At 40.8% G+C, this 17,422-nt stretch overlaps 1 protein-coding gene across 1 annotated transcript in view; it reads left to right on the top strand.

Moving 5' to 3' along the window:
• Positions 1 to 871: 871 nt before the first annotated feature.
• The window catches only part of LOC139562162 (FERM and PDZ domain-containing protein 2-like), a 39,471-nt gene continuing 22,920 nt past the window's right edge, over positions 872 to 17,422 (top strand). Inside the window, exons 1-12 of the mRNA XM_071379563.1 lie at positions 872 to 882; positions 1,541 to 1,694; positions 2,354 to 2,425; positions 2,620 to 2,794; positions 3,135 to 3,270; positions 3,393 to 3,531; positions 8,442 to 8,594; positions 9,056 to 9,241; positions 10,759 to 10,921; positions 11,976 to 12,050; positions 12,186 to 12,293; positions 13,199 to 13,315. Coding sequence (XP_071235664.1) covers positions 872 to 882; positions 1,541 to 1,694; positions 2,354 to 2,425; positions 2,620 to 2,794; positions 3,135 to 3,270; positions 3,393 to 3,531; positions 8,442 to 8,594; positions 9,056 to 9,241; positions 10,759 to 10,921; positions 11,976 to 12,050; positions 12,186 to 12,293; positions 13,199 to 13,315 — 1,489 coding nt within the window. The remainder of the gene's footprint in view (positions 883 to 1,540; positions 1,695 to 2,353; positions 2,426 to 2,619; positions 2,795 to 3,134; positions 3,271 to 3,392; positions 3,532 to 8,441; positions 8,595 to 9,055; positions 9,242 to 10,758; positions 10,922 to 11,975; positions 12,051 to 12,185; positions 12,294 to 13,198; positions 13,316 to 17,422) is intronic.

Genomic DNA, 17,422 nt, shown 5'->3' with positions numbered 1-17,422 from the left:
TAAATGTTGCTGTGGAATGTGGAAGCTGCTGACATGCATCCAGAGGGAAAGGTTCCTTAGTGTAATATGTGCAAACCGTTGCTTGCAATAGGTATAACAGTATAATGTGTGGCATGTTTAAAATATTTAAGTATCTTTGAACTGAACAAATGTTTGTACTAGGCCTATTTATTCCTAAAGTATCTGTTCTATCAGTGTCGTTTGGTGTTTGTGTTACAGAAAGTTTACTTCACAAACCCTGGAGACAGAAATCCAGGAGCTCGCCCACCCCTGCATACCCACCGAACATAGACCGGTATATATACCTGGAAATGTTGCGTACATGGCTAACAAAGCAGATGAGCACACACACACATACACACACACACACAAACACACCTACCTGTGGGACTGACCTGTGTGTACCCTCAGACTTTAAACAACCATATAGACTCTGGGAAATATGCACGCCCTCATCCATTACTGCATCCTACAGTCTTCGGAAAAAAAGTGCTATCTAGAACCTAAAAGGGATCTCTGCTGACTCCATTGGAGAAATGTTTGAAGAACCCTTTTTGCTAAGAGTATACACAAAAAAAGACAAAAATAAATCATTTTATGTTGTCTACAACGAACTTGATAATGAGCAACTAATGCTGTAAAAGTATTGGAAAATGTTTTTTTTTTAAGTGTTCTGATTGTTTTGGAATAAGGCACAAGATTAAAGCCTGTTGTGTAGGAAATTTTACTTTGTGAAGAAACAGTCTTGAAAATATTCATCTTGTCTTTCCCTCACGCTTCATAAAATGCGCCGCCGGTTTTTCTCGCAGATTCCCACTGTAAATCTCCACAGGCAGAATCAAAGCAAGTAACGACAAGAGAATCATTAAAGATGCACATGGGGTAAGAAGGGAGCCCCTGCTCGCAGCACCAAGTGGTGTTTCTTACACAGGGACACGAAGTCAATCTTAAATGAATCATTGTTTATTATCAGCGCGCTGGAAAGGTTCCAACTCAACGCACCAATGACACATGTTGATCAGGAGCTCTAATGGGGCAGTCCCGTTAGTCCCCTTATATACTGGTTACAGACATGTTAAATAGGCATAGTTCATAGGGTTGGTTCTGGCATGTGTCTGGCACCGTCTCCTATCATAACTTAACAAACATATTCTGGGCATTCTGCCAGATAGTCCTCAGGAGGAGGTCATGACGCCCCCCCCAACCCCTCATATCTTTACCAGTCACAGGCAGAAACCAAGGATTGTTTCTGACACCAAAGACAAGATTAACATTTCAAGACTGTTTCTTCACAAAGTGAAATTTCCTTCACACGCTCTTTCTGAACTTTCTATATTTCTCTCTCACTACTTGTTGTCTTTGACTCTGAGCAACATTGACACTGTCTGAGTGTGTCACTCATCTCCCCTGTCCCCTTCTGCATGTTGTCCTTGTTTATTTCTCTCGCTCTCTCTCTCTCTCTCCTTCCCTCTCTGACTATCTCTCTTTCTTTGAATCTCTCCATCTTCTCTCTCTGACTCTTCCTCCCCTGTCCTTCAAGACTGCCACAGGGTCTCAGACACAGAGAAAGTAGTAGTAGCTGGCTGTGCCAGAGCCCCTACATTGACGTCCCCTCAAAGGGCGCACCCCAACCCCCCAGCCCCTCCATCACTTTCAGCGACTCCTCAGCCAGCCTCACCCAGAGGAAAGCCCAGGTAAGTCTGTCTGTCCATCCGTACCTACGTCCGTCCGTCTATGATCTTTCTATGACACCCTGTTATGTTGGCTGAGACCCATGGAGTTATCCGCTGGGCTGTGGGGGTGATAATACACAAAAGCATTCATGACTCTAAATCATAGATTCTATATACTGTGTACTTCTTATTATTCTCATAGTTTGTACTCCTACACAGTTTAAGCTAGAATCCCAGTTTCTTAGATCATTTGATTGATTTGTATGTTACTCAAAGTACATTCAAGGTTTTTTACAGGAAAAATAGTTTTTCTACGAAAACTAGGATATGTACATGCAGGAAAGTGTGTGTGGGGATGAAACGAAGATACAATAAACTAGGTTCGGTCAGCTTAGCCTGTGACGTCACGGCCCCAGTGAGATTGAGGTAGCTGTCACCTCCGATTCAGTTCTGGTTTATCAGTCTTGACTTCAGACTGCAGTGCTGCTGGAGCATAGTGAAGGTCACAACCAGGGTTGGTGCATCCTACACACAGGCTGGAGAGTGTACGGACGTGTATGAGTGAGTGAGTGTGTGTGTGTCTGTGTATTGTGTTAGTATTGTTTCTGTGTGTAGCAATGTTACCATGGTGTGATTGTGTATCCGCATTGCTGTGTTTACATCGTGTTGTGTCTTGTCAGGCTCTTGGTCCCGAGTTTATCAGAATGGCTGACGAACCCCAGGTAGTTCTGGAGTTACCCGGATCCATAGTGGTAAGAACATTTATCACAATATTCATGATTTTTGTTCTTGAGTGCATATTTTTGTTGACTACAGATTGATTGATTATCTTTATTTACCCTCCTTTCTGTGTGTGTGTCTGTTTCTGTCTCTTTCTCCCTCTCTCTCTCTTGCGCTCTCTCTCTTTTTCTCTCACTCCTGCACCTCATCCCTCTCTTTCCACCAGTCTAAGAAGGGCAGGTCTTGTTCGTCCCAGAGAGAGGTTATTGTGGTGTTGCCCAGTGGTCAGTCTGTATTGGTCAGATGTGACATAAAGTCCAGAGGGAGGGACGTGTTCGACATGGTGGTGGCTCACGCTAACCTGGTGGAGCACTTCTACTTCGGACTGGCCTACATCGACGGTAAGAAACTGACAACAACTTTGTGTCTCATAAACATACAGATGTAGGATCTTAATTTGATCACTCTTTTGTTGCTGAGAAGTTTGCAGGAGATGCAAACTTGTAGTGTATTTAAGGTTTAAAAAGGCATCTAAAGTTTGTAATTTCTACTTTAAAATGTCAGACTTGATTTTTCCCTAACTAAAAATGTATCAACCCCTACAAGAAAATGTAAATTCATTATAATTCACATTTCCTGTTGCGGCAGTATTATTTTCCTGCTGTAGCAAGCTGGCTCAAATTAAGATGCTACATCTGTAAAGTTGATTTTATAACGTCCTATATCTTTCCTTTCTTTTAGATGATGAATATTTCTTCTTGGACCACGAGACGAAAATCTCTAAAGTTGCTCCTGACAGTTGGAAGAAAGTAGTGTCGACCTCTTTTCTTGTTTTTCTAAGGATCAAGTTTTTTGTTGATGACATCTCCTTCATCTTGTGAGTCTGCGATACTTTTTTTAAAATTTAAAGTATCTGGAGATTTGGTGTCATGAACTGTTAGTGAAATGCAGTTATCAGTTTTTTCCTTTAAAGAACTGTACATTGTTGTGGTGCTCCAGACACAGGGTGACGCTTCACCAGTACTACTTGCAGCTGCGGAAGGACATCCTAGAGGACAGGTTGTACTGCAACGAGGAGACAGGCATGTTCCTGGCGGCTCTCGCTCTACAGGCTGAGTTTGGGGACTACATGTCTGAGGTAAAAACTGAGTGAAGCACTCTCAGCTAAGAAACTTTTATTTTTAAATATTTTATTTTATGATGTACATAATGGATTACGTTCTCTATGAAACCCTGAGAGATTGTATGGCTCTTAATCAGTCTTCCAGCCAGAGCAGTAGGTTTATGAGTAGGTAGTACATCTCATTGACAGACCTGCAACCTTGGTGTTAAATTATGTGGTAAAGGGTATTGATAGGATGAAGCACTAAGCTCTCCTCTATTGACCTATTGAAGGCTTTCGATACTGTTGACCACTCTTTATTTATTCAAAGATTGACTGCAATTGGTATATTTCTTCAGGTGTCATGTAATTGGTTCGACAATTGGTTTTTTTCTGATGGTATTACGTCAGATTTCCTTGATATTACGAAAGGTGTCCTACTAGGATACATTCAAGGTCCTGTACTTTTTACTGTCTAGATGAACTATATTGGTTTATCTACAGAAAATGTTAACATACACCTGTATGCAGATGACACTGTTGTGTATGCTATTGCCCTCGCGGGTTGAGCAGGTTCTTTCAGAGCTTCAATCTGCCTACATTGCTTTACAGAAAGCCTTTGTTGAACTGAATTTGGTACTTAATGCAGGTAAAATCAAGTAAAAATGTATCTGATGATATATGCATATGTAAATTCGATGGTTCCCTCATTGATCGTTTCCCCGCTTATACATAGTAAAATGGGCTTATTTTATAGGAATAGGTCATGCCTTTCATTAAATGATAGAAAACAAATCAATCGGTCGACATTCATACCGGTTATAGACTTTTGCGATATTGTCCTTATGAATGAAACTGCCACTGTATTGAAGCCATTGGACACAGTTTATCAAAGTGCATTAAGCTTTATTACTGACAATAGGTTCAGTACACATCACTGCATTTTGTATCAGAAAATAGGTTGGCCCCTCATTTCACTCTTTTTGTTTAAGGCCCTGCTGCATAAACTTCTGCCGTGCCTTACTTTATACAGATGTACAAGATACCAGACCGTCTCAGGACTGGCTAACTCTGGAGATCCCTTCGATCTCCACTGAGTTAGGTAAATCTGTTTTTAGTTTTCTTTTGCACCTTTAGACCCAGTGACTAAGGGGGCAGTTGAAATCGGTGAGGGGGCACAATTTTGGGGGGGGGGGTTCTTCCATTGGAATTATATTGAATTCTGCTTATATCAAGCTATACTAGGGTTAAATATTTTCTGGTATTTTACAAATGTTTCATCCCGAGAATACAGCACTTTTCTCCCGGGTAACCCGATATTTCCTGACAAAACCGGAAGTGTCATTCAAAAGCATTATAAAGCATATAAATATGTCCGGATTTGAATAGAGCTTTAATCAGCATGAAACTTCAAACCTGATGCTACCTGAGCCTGATGAGCTATATATTAAATATGTTTCACGAGCCCTACATTAATGACATTTAATGAGCCCAAACCCAAAAATGCCCAAACGATTGTACTGCACATTACACACGACAGAAAAACATAAAAGCTCATAGATGTAGCTAGCTATATGTTCCCATTGGTAAAAAAAAAATGAAACTAGCTCCAGTAGGCTAATCTTTTTGAGTGTGAACTCTATTACTGTATTGTATTATACTGTATTATATGGAATTACGCACATTGTTCAAACCATGATAAAGCAGAAGAGAACATGAGATTCTGGTGCAGCACATGCGTCCTACAAAGTTACAAGTAGGCTATAGGCTTGCGAGTTTGAAATATAGTAGGGCCTAATTCATTTTGAAATATAGTAGGGCCTATTTGTATAGGCTAATTAGTAGGCTGACGCATGTATACCTTTCATAATATTTCCCCTAATGTTATTAGCCTACCTCTTTCTTTCTAATGTTGCTTCATTCCGTCCTCGTTTTCAACAGTTAAATGAAATATGTTTCGTTGTCCTTATCGTCATCATTCTAATGGCATCCTTGACTAGTTTATGACTAGAATTAGATGCAGAAGGCTTTCACTTCTCTTCACGAAGATTGAATGGTTATTGGTTATTGGTCTGAATAAATAATTGCTCTTGTATCTGTGAGTTCTATTGGCTGCTGTATTTAACATTCGGCAAAAAGAGCTTGCTTTCCTCTTCGAATAGTCTATTGGTATATGACATGCTAAAAAAATTATGTCCAACAAGCTATTCTAGTCTACCTAAGGAGTGTTTTTTAAGGATAGGCCAGCGGAGCACAGGTGCTTGCATATTGCGCAAGAGACAGAGGCAATAAGTTAGAAGCTTATTATGCATAACCCATCATTAATTAGCAAAATATAAGGCTAATACTGCATTGAATGTATTGCCTGAAAGAGGCAGGCATCTATATATATAGGGCATATATCGATCTATAATAGGATTATCTATTTTGGATGCAATTGCAACTCAATGGATGCAACTCAATGGAGTTGATGGAGAGGGAGAAGACTGCAAGAGATGATTGGTCTACATGTATTGTGAACTGCGCTCCATACTGAGATGGGCTGTCTGTCCTCACCCTGAGCGTTGATTCATCATGCAGAGACCGTAGAGAAGCCAGATTTAGACACCGCATATAATTTAACAGTTCTATTTCACTCCATGCTGTTCATATAAATGATTTATTATAATTTAATCGGTTTCTTGCAGTGATTTATCCCTGGAAAAGGGAGTGGTTTTGGGCGGTAAATCTTGGTAACCGGGTTCCCGCCATTCAACTCTGTTCAACAATGAACATAAAGTTAAAATGCAGAGAGTGCGAGACCATTGAGTGCTTTTGAAGTGACAGGTTGGTGTGAAATCTGTAGCCCATCTCCACTTCGCTGTATCAACACAATGGGCAGCGCCCTACATCCTAAAGCAAGGCCTATTTGGCAATGAACATAGGATACAAGATACTATAGATAAGATAATTCACCTATTACAAACCGCCTATGTGAATGCAGCCGTACACACAGCTGTCTTACCAAAATGATACAAACTAAATGCTGAAAGTAGTAGCCTAGTTATTCATGCCTAACAAAAATAAGGAATAGCAGTTTAGCTTAGAATACAGACAAATGCGAACGAATGAAAGCGAACAGAACAAAATAGCGGGAGGCCTACTAATATGCCTATAAGCAAAATATCAGATCAATAAAGGCATGACACAATCTATATTTAGGCTAGTTATATTAACAGTAAACAAACACAGTAAACAAAAGGTGAACGCCTACGCCTACCAAAACAGCCTACAGCCTACTACAGTGAGATACAACTCAATCATCAAGTTTGCAGATGACACAACAGTAGTAAGCTTGGTTACCAATGATGATGAGACAGCCTACAGGGAGAAGGCGAGGGCTCTGGGAGTGTGGTGCCTGGAAAACAACCTCTCACTCAACGTCAACAAAACAAAGCAGGTGATCGTGGACTTCAGGAAACAGCAGACGGTACACCCCCCTATCTACATCGACGGGACCGCAGTGGAGAAGCTTCAATTCCTTGGCGTACACATCACTGACAAACTGAAATGGACCACCCACACAGACAGTGTGGTGAAGAAGGCGCAACAGAGCCTCTTCAACCTCAGGAGACTGAAGAAATTTGGTTTGTCACCTAAAACCCTCACAAACTTTTACAGATGTGCAATTGAAAGCATCCTGTCGGGCTGTATTACCGCCTGGTACGGAAACTGCACCGCCCGCAACCGCAAAGCTCTCCAGAGGGTGGTGTGGTCTGCCCAACGCATTACAGGGGGAAAACTACCTGCCCTCCAGGACACCTACAGCACCCGATGTCACAGGAAGGCCAAAAAGATAATCAAGGACATCAACCTCCCGAGCCACTGCCTGTTCACCCCGCTATCATCCAGAAGGCGAGGTCAGTACAGGTGCAGCAAAGCTGGGACCGAGAGACTGAAAAACAGCCATCACTAGCACATTAATGGCTGCTGCCTATAGGCATAGACTACAAATCACTGGCCACTTTAAGGAATGGAACACTAGTCACTTTAATTATGTGTATATACTGTATGCTATACTATTCTACGGTATCTTAGTCACTTAATAATGTTTACATGTCTTGCATTACTCATCTCATATGTGTATACTGTATTCTATACTATTCTACTGTATCTTAGTCCATTCCGATCATATGTATATAGTCTTAATTCATTCCTACTTAGATTTCTGTGTATTGGGTATATGTTGTGTAATTTGTTAGATATTACTTGTTAGGTATTACTGCACTGTCGGAGCTAGAAGCACAAGCATTTCGCTACACCCGCAATAACATCTGCTAATCACGTGTATGTGACCGATTTTGATTTGATTTGATACACACAAACACACACACACACTCCGAGGCGCGCTCTGTCCGTGGTGCTGATACAGCGCAGTGGAGATACAGATTTCACGCCAACCTGTCACTCAATCATTTGAACTTTTTAGTTAATTTTATATAGGGGCATAAAAACTGAGGTGGCACAAGTTTCAACTGAGGGGTCTATGCCCCCTTTTCCAAACTCGCGGAACTGGGTCCATGCACCTTACTTGTGGAATAATCTCCTAGGCTCTCTAAAATTTAATTAATTGGTCTAGAGTAATTCAAAAGGCAGGTTGAGGAGCTTTTTACTGGAGAATGTGTTTGTTTTTATGATTGTGTTTTGCTTTTCGTGTATTGATGTGAATAGTGATGTGTGTAGTGTATATTGATGTTAATACAGGGCTCATCTGTAAAAGAGACCTTGGTCTCCGCATGACAAAAATGAGCATTTCTTATTGGACAAGTCAAGGTAGTCCCTTCCTTGTTTCAGTTACTTTTCTTCCGTTTGGTACCTATGGAACGCAATCCTGTTATATCTATTGTAAGAACTACTACACTAGTGGCAGTATATGTCATTGACAGGCCTGTTATCTCTCTGTTCAGTTGTATGGCAGGAACTACTACCAGCTGGAGCAGTTTGTGTCTAAGAGGATGCTGGAGAAGATGGCTCTGCCCAGTCTAAAGGAGGACTTGCCACGGTTACATGCCAACAATGCCCAGATGCTGCCAGAGGAGGCAGAAACCGAGTACCTAAAAGTAGGCAAGAGGAGAGACAACACACATAAATACAGTATACAGTACTGTACGCATGCATTTGCACACACACACACACACACACACACTCAGTAAATTTACTGAATTGAAATAAACACTTTTTTATATAACTTTTATTTGACTTATAGGTGTCGAACATCTTCATTTTAACCTTGTTTAACATCTTTCAAACCTCGTTCAGCCCTGCAACATAAAAAAATGGCCCGCTCTCACACTTGATTATTATTTGCAATGATATAAGCTTTGTAAATTAAAGGCAATTAAAATCAAGCTTGTATTATTGCAAATCAGAATCAAGTGAGTGCTGGCCTTTTTTTTTATTTGATCTATTTTGGTGTAAAGCACTCTGTTTACTTGTCTACACAATAATATTTTGAGTTGAGCACATTCTTCTCCTTTACTACGATCGACCTTGCAACATACTTGTTCTATCTCCTCTTCAGATCGCTCAGCAGCTTCCAGAGTATGGGATGGTGTTCCATCGGGTAGGCCGGGAGAAGAAGCCGGTGGTGAGGGAGCTGGTGCTGGGAGTCTGTGCCACAGGAATCATCGTCTATGAGCTGAAGAACCACCTCCGCACTGTCACACGGCGATTCCTCTGGAGGGAGACCGATACCATCTCCGCCAACGTGAGTACTACTGGAATACGAGGGTTGTACTACAGCTCCTATAGTACTTTTACTAGTTCCACTGTAGACCAGATAGCAGATTTTCCACACACTCTAAGAAAAAAGGGTTCGTTGCAGAGGGATTGGGTCTACCAAGAATCATTTTCATCTGAAGAACCATTTTTGGAAGACAAGGGTTCTTTGGAAAGTCAAAGGGTTCTACTTAGAACCTTTATCATCCTAAGAACTGTTTTTTCATAATTTCATAATTAATAAACATTGTTTAAAATAAAATAAAAGTGTTATTTTTCAGTCTTCTGTGATGTATATAAAGTGTAATATGGGAATGCAAACTCAAAATGTAATACATTTCAACTATATCTGACATGGTACAGGTGTTATTTTTTTAATTTTTTTAGGACCATAACCATGTGTGTAAGGTGAATACTTTTGTTTTAACGTAGATTTGTTTAAGACTACCAAGAACACTCTGTATGACCCTGATTTAGCCCACTGCAGTAAAAGGTTCAACTTTAGCCTTCTAGAGTTTAAAAAGATGTGAGAATGTTTTAAACTGTACCTAATATGAGAACATTTGTACACAGCAAATTGGCCAGTATTACCTAGTGTTGATTTTTCAGTGTAACATTTCAGTGTAACAAAGAGATAAATTAACACTCGGTGGTGTAAAAGAACCCCAGTGTTGGTGTGAAAACCAGAGGTGAGTGTGATTTGTGTAATTTTTTGAGTAAAACACTCAGCCACACCCATCATTATCATATTTCCCAGCATGCTCTAAAGTTTGTTTCAATATCTGTGTTTTTGCATGTGCATTGGTTGATTGATTGATCTGATGCAAAGATAAATAGCATACATTTTTCTAAACTAATTGAATCTGTTAATAGTTGACTTATTGCCCTCATTACTGAAATGTTTGCTCCAGTTAAGATGGTTTAGGTAGTCTCATTTATCAATCTTCCCCACCCTGGCAGTCATTCTGAATGCAGGTTGCAGGTGATTAAAAGTTTCAATTGTTGGATATCCTCACTCTGGCTGGATGCCAATAAGAATTACACATCATTTTGCAAGCCAGCATAACGTGACTAGAAGGAATGGTGTGGCCTGTAAAGGTGTAAAGGTGTTCTTAATGTTTTGTACATTCAGTGAATGTGTCTATTGTCATAAAGAGTTTAGTTTTAAAGCCTGGTTCAACCTTTTTTAGACGGTTCTAGGAAGAACCCTTTCAAGATAAAAGAGTTCTCTGTAGAACCCTTCGAGGAGGGTTCTAGAAAGAACCAATTACAGGGGTTCTAAGAAGAAACCAACATAGAGGGTTCTATGTAGAACCCTCTGCAAAGGGTTCTACCTAGCATTAAAAAGGGTTCCCCCATGGGGACAAACCCCAAAAACCCTACTTGGTTCTACTTAGCACCTTTTTTTGTAAGAGTGGACTGTGCTTTCAGAAGGGTTTGCCATTAACAGCTCCAATGCTCTTGGTTTAAAAGACAACCCCCTGACAGTTGTCTCTCCTCCCCCAGCATCGTAAGCTGACCATAGAGTGTGGTGGTCCCAGTGGTAAGAAGCACAGCTTTGTAGCAGAGAGTTCTAAGATTGCGCAGTACCTCCTTAGTCTCTGCTCCGGGCAGCACAAGTTCCACAGCGAGATGAGTTCCAGGCAACTCAGCCACAGCATCGCTCAAGGTACGGGGCTCTTAGAGCACACACAGGCAGGCACACATACACACACGCACACACACACACACACACACACACACACACACACACACACACACACACACACACACACACACACACACACACACACACACACACACACACACACACACAATTGCTTATTCATTATGATTATTTGTTGTCTTTCCAGATGAGAACATTGACAAGTACCAGTCTATTTGTCGCACCAGTGACTCCCGTATGAAGCGTCGTTCATGTTCTGAGGTTGTCCTGAACAGCGTAGAGTTACCACCCAACCTCGGCCACCGCGAGTCATTAAGTAAGTCGTGTGAGGACATCACGGCGAAGGTGGAGGCGCGTCTAAGGCAGCAGAGAGAGTTGAGGGAAATGAACAGAGATCTGCCCGAGCCATGCCCACTGTCAGAGATGAAGGAACAGCAGGCCTGGAGGTAACACTACAAAACAGTACATAACACTATGTAACCCTACATAACACTGCATACGCTACATACTCCATCTACATAACTACATAACAATCAACCTCATCATCAATAACATGATTTTCACTTGAGCTCAAAGGGTCCTACATTCCATGGGGGTAACTCACCTCGTCCACTACAATTTGTTTATTCATCCACAAAGGGAGAGACCCTCTGCTTATTTACGTTGACTTTATCCTTTGACAATGATGACAATCGTTATGGTGACAAACTATGTGTCGTTGTGTTCTAGTACTCTAAAATTATTTCCAACAGTAACAGTACAGTGTTAGTATAATGATAAACTATGCAAACCCATGACTGTTGTGTTCCAGTACTCCAGAGTCCATCCCCAGAATCATGTCCAATCCCATGCTACAGAAACGTGACTCCACAACCTCCTCTGTACAAGGTGAGGACTGAGCACGCTATGTGCTCTTATCTGAAGAATTTACTATAACACTGCATATGCTTAACTCTCGGCAGTAACTTAAGTCTTAACTTAACTCTAATCTTAGCTTTTTTTATGAATGCACTTGGTATTATGTTTAACCCCTGACCTGTGGGTTATTTTACAGTAGACACTCCAATCAGGGGTTCTCCAGAGAGAGAGATCATCAGTCTGGTCCTAAGGAAAGACCCTAAACTGGGCTTTGGTGAGTAATGGGGTTTTAAGGATGCATTTGTAGATTCGTTTTTTTTGTCATAGAAATACAATGACTCTGGTCCTCTGTCTCTCTCTTGTCTCTCTCTCTCTCTCTCTATTTTGTATCTCTATCTCTCTTTCTCAGGGTTTGTGATAGTGGGGGAGAACAACACAGGGAAACTGGACCTGGGAATCTTCATAGCCTCCATCGTCCCTGACGGACCAGCAGACAGAGACGGCAGAATCAGACCAGGTACTGAACAGGGAGCTAAAACAAGTCTTCAGGTGTCAGACAAGATTACGTATCAAGTGAACATAGTTCAAACACACACACACCTACACTGCTTTCAGAAAGCATTTTATTGAGATTTTATCGACGATCTACACTAAATATTCTGTAATGTTAAAGTGGAAGAAAAACGAGAACATTTGTTGAAAAGTCATGAAAAATAAAACACTAATATATCTTGATTAGATAAGTATTCAACCCCCTGAGTCAATACATGTTAGAATCACCTTTGGTTGCGATTACAGCTGTGAGTTTTTCTGGATAATGCCCTTAAGAGCTTTTCACACCTGGATTGTGCAACATTTGCCCATTATTCTTAACCAAATACTTCAAGTGCTGTCAAATTAGTTGTTGATCATTGCTAGACAACCATTTTCTGGTCTTGCCATAGATTTTCAAGCAGATTTAAGTCTATACTGTAATTCGGCCACTCAGGAACATTCACTGTCTTCTTGGTAAACAACTCACAGTGTCTGGTGGAAAGCAGACTGGACCAGGTTTTCCTCTAGGATTTTGCCTGTGCTTAGCTCCATTCCATTAATTTTTTATCCTGAAAACCTCCCCAGTCCTTAACAATTACAAACATACCCATAACATGATGCAGCCACCACTATGCTTGAAAATATGAGTGGTACTCAGTAATGTGTTGTATTGGATTTGGCCCAAACATACAGTAACACTTTGTGTTCAGGATAAAAGGTGAATTGCTTTGCCACACTCCAGATACAGACTGTAACACAACAAAATATGGAAAGAATCTTTGGGGTGTGAATAGTTTCTGAAGGCACTGTACATATCATACTAGTCTTTTCTTTTATCTTTGGTTGATGGTCAGACTGATATTGTGCTTTGATTGGTTGATTATGCAGGTGGTCGTCTGATTTCTCTAAATACGATCAGTCTGGAGGGCGTGACGTTCACTGACGCAGCAGTCATCCTCCAGAACAGCCCTGATGAGGTCGAGCTCATCGTCTCCCAACCCAAGTGTACGTAGAACCTATTACGACCCTTATACAACCCCACCCAAATATACTCTTCATACTCTTTCATTGTCAAATCAAATGTTCACATCAAATCAAATTGAATTAGTCACATGCGCCAAATACAACAGGTGTAGACCTTACAGTGAAATGCTTACTTATTAAGAGACCCTGATCAACAATGCAGTTAAAAAAAAATATGAGTAAGAATAAGAAATAAAAGTAACAAGTAATTAAAGAGCAGCTGTAAAATAACAAGACTATACACAGGGGGTACCGGTACAGAGTCAATGTGCTGGAGCACCGGTTAGTTGATGTAATATGTACATGTAGGTCGAGTTATTAAAGTGAGATGATAACAACAGAGAGTAGCAGCGGTGTAAAAAAAACGGGGGGGGGGCAGCAATGCAAGTAGTCTGGGTAGCCATTTGATAAGATGTTCAGGAGTCTTATGGCTTGGTCCTGGATGGCATGAAGCTTGGCCCCAGTGATGTACTGGTCCGTAGGCACTACCCTCTGTAGTGCCTTGCAGTCGGAGGCCGAGCAGTTGCCATACCAGGCAGTGATGCAACCAGTCAGGATGCTCTCGATGGTGCAGCTGTATAACCTTTTGAGGATCTGAGGACCCATGCCAAATCTTTTCAGTCTCCTGAGGGGGAATTAGGTTTTGTCGTGCCCTCTTCACAGCTCTCTTCGTCATTTATTTCTATTTCTAGACCTTATCTGGAAGATTGCTGCTTTCCTCACTCGTCTTTTATGGTACTCAGCATAACTATATATTATTTTATTTGCTTGATTAGCTTTTTTCACTTTTCCATTTGTCTATGTGTGTATTTCTGGGAAAGGGTAAGGGGGATACCTAGTCAGTTGTACAACGGAATGCATTCAACTGAAATGTGTCTTCCGCATTTAATTAACCCCTCTGAATGTGCCTGAAGCTAGGTTTCCATCTAATTGGCGACAAATTTTCATTGCACTATTCTAAAATCTGCATATAAACAAAGTGCATTTTCCCACCATCAAATTGATACAAGTTAAATGGGTTTCCATCGCATTTTCAACTGTACTAATGGTTTTGTCACGAAATAATGTTGCGTTATATAGCGAATGTGCCCAATCTGGTCTTGGCACGTGCACTGTAGCCAATTGCTCGCAGATACATTTAAAATGTTTTAACATTTTTGTCATTTAGCAGACACTTTTATCCAGAGATTATTACAGTAGTGAGTGCATACATTGTCATACTTTTTTTTCCTAACCCGGTCCCCTATGGGAACCAAACCCACAACCCTGGTGTTGCAGGCGCTCAAAGGAGCATCAAGCTCCTCACCGTGCACTTTCACCACCCAGTGAAGTTCATCATCTTTTATTTCATCTGTAGCCTAATAAACTGCATGCTGTCCTGAGTCGTAGTGGGAGGACCAGACAACATATCATCACGACTTCAAGTTTACTTCGATACGATGGTTATGTCACAGGCCGGCTCATAGCCTGGGACAAAAATGAGGGGACACGAACAACAGGTATAGGCCAATTAAAAAGGTTCTTTATTCTAAACCAAAATTATTAACTTTAAACAAAGAAAAAGGAATGAGGTGTGGAAGTATCATAATGTAGGGTGTATGTAAAGTGCAGGGATGCGTGAATCTGTGTGTGTGAATATGACTGAGTGAAAACTATGTAAAACTACAAAGGAACAAACAAAACAGGATCATACCTGGAGGAGCAGGGAGAGAGAGAGAGACAAAAGTGATTAGTGAAGCAGTTTAAATACCCTGAGCCCAGGTGCCTCCAAACACTAACGACCCTCCTCTGCCTGCAGGAGGAACCGCCCCTGCAATGCAGAGGGGCCGTGACAGTTATTATATTAATATTTGTGCATAAAGGCAATTCCACCGCCATTTCTCACATATTAAATTTTACTGACATAAAAAGACCCCATCTTGTCTAGCCTATTTTGTTTTGTAGACATTTGGAAAGTTCACAGACAAATTTGCTGTTTCCATCAGGCCTGTCATTTTTTATTTGACATTAAAAGGTTGGATGGAAACCTGTGGCCTCATTTATCAGCATAGAAACTATTCCAAAATACTACTAATGAACAGAATTCAGAATGCTTTGGTGACAAAACGGATGGCACTGTGATAGACTACATCCAATTTGCTGAGTAGAGTTTTGGAGGCTATTTTGTAAATGACATCGCCAAAGCCAAGGATCGGCAGGATGGTCAGTTTTACGAGGGTATATTTGGCATCATGAGTGAAGGAGGCTTTGTTGCGAAATAGGAAGCCGATTCTAGATTTAATTTTGGATTGGAGGTGCTTAATAGGAGTCTGGAAGGATAGTTTACTGTCTAGCCAGACACCTAGGTATTTGTAGATGTCCACATATTCTAATTCAGAACCGTCCAGAGTAGTGATGCTAGTCGGGCGGGCATGTGTGGGCAGCGGTCGGCTGAAGAGCATGCATTTAGTTTTACTAGCGTTTAAGAGCAGTTGGAGGCCACGGAAGGAGTGTTGTATGGCATTGAAGCTCGTTTGGAGGTTTGTTAACACAGTGTCCAAAGAAGGGCCAGATGTATACAGAATGGTGTCGTCTGCGTAGAGGTAGATCAAAGAATCACCCGCAGCAAGAGCGACATCATTGATATGGCGATGTGGGTGCCGTCTATTGCTCCGTTCGTATTTGGGAAACCATTGATGGCAAAAAAGAAACCCCTCGTATTTGGGAAACCATTGATGGCAAAGAAACCCCTCTTGACTTCAACCTGTTGTGCGATGGTGTATGGAAATGGAATGTTACCGTTTATTTTGCTGATAATTGCATCCAAAACATTGGTTCATCAAGGGCTGGGTGATGCCGATCGGCAAGCTTCGCTTGAAAAGTGCCCTTTGTGGATAGCACTTGGATGTGCACAGGAATGGCATGCGTATGCCTTTTTAAAGTAAGTCTTAAATCCTCACAAAACTCCTATAATTTGGGAAACAATGTCTGATGAACCAATCTGTACTTTTTGCAAAAAAATCCCAACCTATATTCACTTTCACGGTACATATAATTTAACAAAGGACTGTACTTTATATGGATTTTTATCATAACAAATGTACTGCTGTGGTGAAATGATATGGCTGTCAAGATATGTTGCATGAATTCATGATGGAAATACAATGAAATCGAAATTATTTAATTATTACTCCCACAATTTGACATTTTCAACATATAGTATATTTTCCCCATTCTATGCTTGACAAGCAGTTCCCTTATTCCACCAGTTGACACTGTGCATATACATGGTCAAGGCTGTGCGTACATTTACGCACACTCTCAATCGTACATTAAAATTATCCCACGCATGGTTCACGCTCAGATTTCTGCCTAGGTATGATTTATAAATGAGGCCCCTGGTTTGTTTCTTTCTTTCTCTCTTTCTTTCTTTATACAGTAACCAGTTTACCAAATGTAAATGTAAATGTACTCATTTTTATAAATTTTTTAAAACTATTTTCTACATTGTAGAATAATAGTGAAGACATCAAGACTATGAAATAACACATATGGAATCATGTAGTAACCAAAAAAGTGTTACACAAAACAAAATAGATTTTATATTTGAGATTCTTTAGAGTAGCCACCCTTTGCCTTGATGACAGCATTGCACACTCTTGGCATTCTCTCAACCAGCTTCATGAGGTAGTCACCTGGAATGCATTTCAATTAACAGGTGTGCCTTGTTAAAAGTTCATGTGTGGAATTTATTTCCTTCTTAATGCATTTGAGCCAATCAGTGGTGTTGTGACAAGGTAGGGGTGGTATACAGAAGATATCCCTATTTGGTATAAGACCAAGTCCATATTATGGCAAGAACAGCTCAAATAATCAAAGATAAACGACAGTCCATCATTACTTTAAGACGTGAAGATCGGTCAGTCAGTACAGAACATTTCAAGAACTTTGAAAGTTTCTTCAAGTGCAGTCAGAAAAACCATCAAGCGCTATGATGAAACTGACTCTCATGAGGACCGCCACAGGAAAGGAAGACCCAGAGTTACCCCTGCTGCAGAGGATTAGTTCATTAGAGTTACCAGCCTCAGAAATTTCAGCGCAAATAAATCC

This window comes from Salvelinus alpinus, chromosome 32 (genome assembly GCF_045679555.1).
Source record: "Salvelinus alpinus chromosome 32, SLU_Salpinus.1, whole genome shotgun sequence".
Lineage (NCBI taxonomy): Eukaryota > Metazoa > Chordata > Actinopteri > Salmoniformes > Salmonidae > Salvelinus > Salvelinus alpinus.
The sequence above is the reverse complement of the archived record's forward strand: the minus strand, read 5'-3'. Positions and strand labels throughout refer to the sequence as shown.